Source organism: Myotis brandtii, unplaced genomic scaffold (assembly GCF_000412655.1).
Source record: "Myotis brandtii unplaced genomic scaffold, ASM41265v1 scaffold952, whole genome shotgun sequence".
Classification (NCBI taxonomy): domain Eukaryota; kingdom Metazoa; phylum Chordata; class Mammalia; order Chiroptera; family Vespertilionidae; genus Myotis; species Myotis brandtii.
This window is the reverse complement of record NW_005371930.1, coordinates 1,514,477-1,521,614: the sequence shown is the minus strand read 5'-3', so window position 1 is coordinate 1,521,614 and position 7,138 is coordinate 1,514,477. Positions and strand designations below refer to the sequence as shown.

The window sequence follows — 7,138 nt, the reverse complement described above, 5'->3', positions numbered from 1 at the left end:
GGGTGGCAGGGACGCGGGAGGTGGCGGGCACAGGGGAGGTGGCAGGGACGCGGAGATCACCTCGAATGGCACGGGGACCATGGGTGAGAATGCCAGGGAAGAGTCGCTGTCTAAGCAAAGGACCAAGGTCACCAGGGGCTGGTCACCAACGGTCTGTCCCCGGCCTCAGGAGGAGCAGCCCTGCGGGCACCTGGATCTCGGCCTCCGGCCTCCAGGAGAATATATTTCTGTTGGGGTCTGTGGTGCCTGGTCACGCCGCCCCCCCCCCCACACACACACACACACTACAACAGTGTCCCAGCGGCACAGCCCTCTGGGAAGTGGAGTCCCGTCACCACGGTCATGTGAGCAGAGGCCGCAGAGAGGGTGACCGTCCGACAGCCTGCACCCTCCACCCCCGAGGGCTTCCATCCCCAAGGGCCAGGGAGCTAGGATGGCCCTGCTCTCTGGGGCCCGGGGCAGATGGGGCTGGGAGAGAGGTGCTGGAGGGCGGCCGCCCCACCCCAGGGCTGTCCGCACATGGGCACAGGACCCCCGGGTGCTGGCTGGGCGGGCGGAGCTGCAGGAGGCAGATGTCTGCACACTCTGGGTCCCTTTAATGGCATAGCTGTCTCAGGGAGGAGGAGGGGGCAGTGAGGGTGCGACTTTGGAGGGGGTTCCCGTCCTGGTCAGGAGCTGGGGATGGCACCAGCGCCCAGACCCCTGCCCTCGCGGTGGGAGTGAGTGGGCTGTGCTGGAACCGGGGCTGGGGATGAGGACGAGGCGCAGTCCGGGCTCACGTGCCACACTGCAGTCTTCGCTCTCCAACCTCAGCGCTGTCCCCTCACCCTGGCTTTGCCAGGCCAGGTGGGCTAGCAGGGGGCTCCCAGGGGACCCCTGAGCCAGGGCAGAGGCAGCCCCAAGGCCAGCAGCTCTGTCCCAAGACGAAAGCAGTGGAGTCCACAGCGGAGGACCAGGCTGGAGGCAGGAGCCGGGAGCCAGCAGCTCAGGCAGAAGGCCAGAGGCGGGGGGAGGCCAGCCAAGGTGTTCAGAGGGCAGGCCGAGGCGCGGACCTGGGGCCTGCACCGCCCAACGTTTAGGCAGAAGCCAGAGCCGTCACACTGTGTGACCCTGGGCTCACCAGAAACAGGATGGCTTGTAGCTGACCCCTGCTGGGTGGGCTGTTCAGCCCTGTGTGCGCCCCCCCCTTCCCTCAGACCCCCAGGCCTCCAGCGGGCAGTCACTTTGCATTGGATCCCCTGCTCTGGCCACAGCTGGACGCACAGGGGTGGCAGGCCTGGCCGAGCAGGGAGCCCGGTGCAGGGTCTGGCTCCCGTTGGGCTGCTCTCGAGGCCACTGGGGTGGCAGGCCTGGCCGAGCAGGGAGCCCGGTGCAGGGGTCTGGCTCCCCAGTTTGGCTGCTCTCGAGAGGCCACTGTTTAAGCCCCAGGTGGTTGTGGGACCTTGTGTGCCCGCTGCCCAGGAAGCAGCAAAAGCGGGTAATGATGATCCAGTGTGGCCAGCACCTCCCCGTGGCGCCTGGCCTGCTGGTTGTTACTGGCAACCATCAATTCTGGCCCTAACAGGTGCACCTGCCACCTCCTGGGGAGGGGTCAGCCTGTAGAGGGCGCCCTGAGCTCCCCTCCTCCCACCCTCCCCAGGGCTCCCAGGGCCGCTCGGCTGAGGCTGCAAACACAAACCACAGGGCTCTGCGATCATCAATCGAGTTTAATGCGTCGTACAGACGAACTACACGGGCAAATTGACGACGAACACTTGTCTCTATCCTTTACTACCCACTGGACGGGCCTCCTGGGTCCGAAAAACTAAGTCTCAAGACACGTCAGCAGCTACCCCTCCCGGGTCCAACCTTTCACATCCTCCCATTACATTTCTTAAAGTTTAGTTCAATCCACCCAAGAAGGAAACGAACCGAGAAAGAACCTGAAGACCTCGCATGGTGAGCCACGCGGGAATGCATAATCGGCGTCAACAGTAACCAATATAGAAGACGTGTGCCTCACAGTTCGCTTTGCTCATCGATAAAAGAATATAAAAATCTTGTTCAACCAGCGTTGAGTGTATTAAAATAGATCTGTATCGTACAACACAGTTTCTCCCGGAGTCGTGGCCAGGACGGCAGGGGCCGGGGCAGCCTGCAGCTCGGACCAGCCTCCCTGCTCCGCGGGTGTGCCCACACGCACGCGCGTGTTCAATGCAATTTGGCACCGTGTGATATGCTGGGGGTGGGAGCCCTGCGGCTCCCGGTGCTTCTGTTTGCTGTGCTAGGTCCCTGGGGACTGGAGGAGGGGGTGGGGGTGACACAGGAGCCCTTTAAGAGGCCAGCACACCCTCCAGGAGAGGGCGAGAGGGGCTCTGTCTCCAAAGGACACACCTCCCGAGGCCACGCCCCCTCCCCGCCCACCCTCGGGTGTCTCGGGGCCAGTGGCAGCGGAGGCCACTGTGAGCAGAGACAGACTCTAAGCGTGCCCCCTTCACATTAAATATCTCACAATAAAAACGCCACACAAAAACGTAGTCATTTTTTGGCATCGTGTCCGCACTGGCAAGAAACCAGGAGTGGAATACTTCATCGGCTCTTCGGAAGGAAAGAATAAAAGGCTCCCGCGGAAGTGGAATGGTTCAGCCCCAAACTGAAAACGTGCGCCATGCCTCCCGCGCGGCTGCGGCGCCGTCTGGCCGGGAAACTCCAGGAGGAAAAGGCTCCCACAGCAAAATGAGCCCAAAGCATCCGCGAGAGGGAGGAGGCGCAGGCGAGGGCGCGTAGGGACTTGGGGGGCAGTGGCACTGGCGGGGAACGCAGCAGCATCCCCTTGAACGCAGAGTTTCAAGTCAAACAGCTGCTAATACTGACAGGTGGGCCTGGGCGTTCTGGAAGGCACGAGCACCCAGCCTGGGCATGGCCCCATGAGGGAGGGCCCTGGCGTCCTACCTAGATTCGCTACCCACTTCTGTCCAACTACCTGCACTACTCGGCTACGTCTGCGTCCGGCTCCTCCCCACCGGACACGGTCCTCAGGGGCTGGGGCACGCTGGCTCTCAGCGGGGCGCCCTGGCCCCTCACACTTCTGCACAAGGGAGGTGTGGGGACAGCCGTGCTGCAAGCAAGAGGCCTGGGCAGTCCCACCACAGCAGGCTGATGGTGCGCCCCACCTGAATGTGATGGGGTCCCGTCTGAACGTGTGGGGGGGCTCCACCCCCACCCCCGGCTGGAGAACTAGGACTCTCGCTCGCTCCACTGCCCTTCCTCCTGTCTTGTTCTGTCTGGTTCTGTTCTTGTCTGAAATTCACATTGTTCATGAGTTAAGGCTGACAGAACCCCCGGTCTGTGGGCGGGTCCCAGTGACTCCGTGGGTGTGAAGACCAGCCTCGGAGTCAGTTGTGTCCCTGGGGGTGCTGGAGGGCCGCGTGCATGGCTGCTGCTGAGGGCTTGGTCCAGGGCCCGGCCAGCAGCGAGGCGGGGCTGGTGGTCGTCATGGTGACCTGGAGCATCTGCTCGCCCTGTATCAGTCTCAGGAGGGCCCGCAGGCGGTCCAAGGATGACTGGGTGCCCCTCTGCCGGGCCAGCAGGCTCATCTTCAGCTCCAGGCATTTCTGTTGGGGGTGGGGGGCAGAGAGAAGGGTCTCAGAATTCAACTGTGCAGGCATCCTGGGCAGCACCCCTTCACACCCCCTCTCCCAGAGCTCTCCCTCCCCCTGCAGAGGCCTGAAAGCAGCCAGGCAGAGAGCCTCACAAAAAGCAAGCAGCAGCGAAAAATGGAATTAAACAGCAGCCAGACACACAGTTTGTTTTAAACTTAGGGTTACAAATAGTGTGTGTGTGGCGGGGGGTGTGGGAACCTTCTGCTCACGCTGCAACGCCACCTGCCCACCACGCCTGCTCTCCGCTCCTGGAAGAAGCTCAGAGCCAGCTCAGAGCAGCTGCGCAGCCGCACAAACCTTCAGACGCCAGCCAGGTCCCTGCTCTGTCTCTTGCAGGCGGTATGCTTGCCTTTTTCTAGCCTGGATTTGTATCCTAGCAACACGGTGACAAGCGAAGGACTAATACCTCCACTTGGAGCTATTTGCTGCTTAGGCCAATAGCTTAAAATCCCTGAGACTGTGTCCAAAACTCTAAGATAGGAATAATCAGAGTATCTTCATACTACACTGAAAGAGTTTACCAGGGTGTGGCCCTGCTTTTACCATCATTATCACCTCTAGCCCATCACCATCATCACCACCATCACCATCACCATCATCACCACCATCACCATCACCACCATCACCACCACCATCATCATCATCACCATCATCTCCATCACCACCATCACAACCATCATCATCATCACCATCACCACCACCACCATCACTACCATCATCATCATCACCATTATTACCATCATCTCCATCACCATCACCACCATCATCATCACCTCCATCACCATCGCCATCATCTCCATCACCTCCATCATCACCACCATCACAACCATCATCATCACCATCATCTCCACCACCACCATCATCATCACCATCATCTCCATCACCAACACCATCATCTCCATCACCGCCATCACAACCATCATCACCACCATCACCACCACCATCACCATCATCACCATCATCACAACCATCATCACCATCATCATCACCATCATCACCACCATCACCATCACCACCATCACCACCACCATCATCATCATCACCATCATCTCCATCACCACCATCACAACCATCATCATCATCACCATCACCAGCACCATCACCACCATCACCACATCTATCACCATTGTCCTATCACCACCCTGCAGCGGGGGGTCATTATGTCCACTTTGCACAACAGGACACTGGCTCTGAGACGCCAGGGCCTTGCTCAGGTCACAGAGCTGAGGAGGAGCAGACTCAGTGCTCAGTTGCTTGATAACTGTCTGTCGAGTGAGTCACCTCTGAATCGCTGCGTGATGCTGGCGAGTCTCCCTCCTCTGGGGCCTCAGTAACCAGACAGCGATGCTTTGGATCTACGTGGTTCTAGGGCAGCCCCGCCCCACACCCCGAGCCCCGCGCACCTTCACGGCTGAGGCCAGGCGCCGGTCCCGCTCCTCCAGCTGCCGGTGCTCGCTCTGCAGCTGGCTGCCTCTCTGCAGCAGCTTTTGCTTCTCCTCTTCTTTGACTGGAGAGAGGGCCGGGCCGTGCCCAGGGGGCAGGTCAGCAGTGGGACTCCGAGGTCTACGCCTACAGGCCACACCCTCCCACAGGAGCCCGTGGTCCTGGCTGGACGCATGGGGACTGGAAGGCCATCCTCCCAGCTACTGCCCTGCACGGCCCCATCCCAGGGCCCTCTTTTCAGAGTTCCGGCCAGAACAGCCTCCGATGGGCCTGGAGGAGGAGAGAAGGGAGCAGGTGCCCTTGCCCGAGTCCTACCTGTCTTGTGGGTGACGTAGGAGCGCACGATGGCCAGCATCCCGGTCCAGGGCACAGCTTCGTCTTTCTTTAAGGCCTGCAGGGCAGAGGGGACCTGAGCCGGCAGCCAGGTGGGGACCCGCCACACCCCGAGTATGGGACCCTGGGGAGGCACGCGCACTCTGAGCTGCAGGTTCCTCAGCCGGGACCAGGGATGGGGCCGTCCCGGTGTGGGGTCTGGGTCCCAGGGGCTGCTGGGCGAGGGCAGGATCTGCTTGTCACCAGGGCCTCAAACAGGGCCTGGCACAAGCAGGGCTGAATTCTTCTTCGGTGAAATAATAAATAAATGAGCACTTGTCTTGTTCCCAAGTCCTGGGACCCGAGAGCAGTGGGGACAAAGCTGGGACCCAGGGAGGCCCCACCATCATGCTGGAGTGGGAAGCTGCCCCCGCAGAGCGCTGTGACCCTGGGCAGGCGCAATGCAGGGGCCTGTTCGACAACCAGCCCCGCCACGCCCCCTGCCTCCCCGTCGGCACCCTCTGCAGGGACCACCCGGAAGCACAGGTTGGCACAGCCTAAGAGTGGTGCTGGGGGACAGGCTCACCCCCAGGCAACACCGACCCCCATACCTTCTGCTGGCACTTGGGGCACACCCACACGCCCTTGGGCGCTGTCTTGAGGGGTGGGTCCAGGCAGCCGAGGTGGTAGGCCCCCGGGCAGGTGCCGCAGGGCTGCAGGTCAGCCCCTCTCTGGCAGGCAGTGCAGTGCTCATCGTGGGCGATCTCGCTCTGGAAGAGGAGGCCGGAGGTGAGCGCCGTCTCAGCAGCTGCCACCCTACCTGCTCGCGACCCAGCCACGTTCAGCGGTTCCAGGAGGAGGGAGGGGCTGGACGGGACCCGGAGGGGCAGCAGGGTCCTGACACCCGCGGCATTTAGGAGGGTCACCGAATGCTCGCTGGGCATGGAGTGGCCCCAGTGTCCCGATCCTTCCACCCGAGACAGGACTCCAGGTGAGGGGGCGGGCAGGGGGTCCTGCTGCGAGGCTGGGAAACAGCCCCCTCGGGTCTGCATTGTACCAGGGGCGCCTGTCGGGGGGCGGGGAGGGGGCTGTGCGCATGTCACTCCTCGCAGTCCCCTTACAGCACCAGGTCTACCTGGCGGCTCCTCCATCTCCACGGCTGTCCTGTGGTTGGTGGGAGGACTCGGCAGGGAGGGCACACACAGCACCACCGGGTAGGAACCGGGGGAGGTCAGCTACCCTTCCTCACAAAGGTCATCTGCAGACACCTTCAGTCTCTACTCACACACCTCCAGGGCCGGGAGCTCACTACCTCCAAGCCTAGGCTCGCTCTGAGAGTGAGGAGTCGTTCATAACCAAACCCCGTGACCTGCACAATCTGCGTGATCTCCCCCCACCCCAGAGAAACCCTCCCCCCGCACCTTCTGTCTGTCCTCTACCCACGTTAGCATCTCCCACCTGCAGACTCGGAAGGGACAGAGGGCTCTCACCAGGGATGAGCCGTGCCACCAGGACACCGACTCCCACGGCTGACTCTGAAGGAGGCCTCAGACCCTGCCCTCACCTCTACTTTCAGTTCAAAGACCCAGAGAGGGTGAGCTGCTTGCCCGAGGTCACACAGCGAGCTGGGGGTGGAACCAGGACGAGCATCTGGGTCTCCTACCTCGAAACCAAGGCCCCTCCCGCACTGGGGGCTCTGCGGGGGCGGGGCTCGGGCTCGAGGCACCTGCCTGGCTGGGCAC

General features: G+C 61.8%; 2 protein-coding genes across 2 annotated transcripts in view; one reads left to right on the top strand and one right to left on the bottom strand.

Moving 5' to 3' along the window:
• ARHGAP8 (Rho GTPase activating protein 8) overlaps window positions 1-3,139 on the top strand; it is a 40,317-nt gene extending 37,178 nt beyond the window's left edge. The window contains exon 13 of the mRNA XM_014533171.1: window positions 2,936-3,139. Within this exon, the coding sequence (XP_014388657.1) occupies window positions 2,936-3,139 (204 nt within the window). The remainder of the gene's footprint in view (window positions 1-2,935) is intronic.
• Window positions 1,687-7,138, bottom strand: part of PHF21B (PHD finger protein 21B) — a 76,379-nt gene continuing 70,927 nt past the window's right edge. The window contains exons 14-17 of the mRNA XM_014533170.1: window positions 6,008-6,166; window positions 5,400-5,475; window positions 5,045-5,148; window positions 1,687-3,593 (exon numbers count right to left, since the gene is read on the bottom strand). Coding sequence (XP_014388656.1) covers window positions 3,375-3,593; window positions 5,045-5,148; window positions 5,400-5,475; window positions 6,008-6,166 — 558 coding nt within the window. The 3' untranslated portion in view covers window positions 1,687-3,374. The remainder of the gene's footprint in view (window positions 3,594-5,044; window positions 5,149-5,399; window positions 5,476-6,007; window positions 6,167-7,138) is intronic.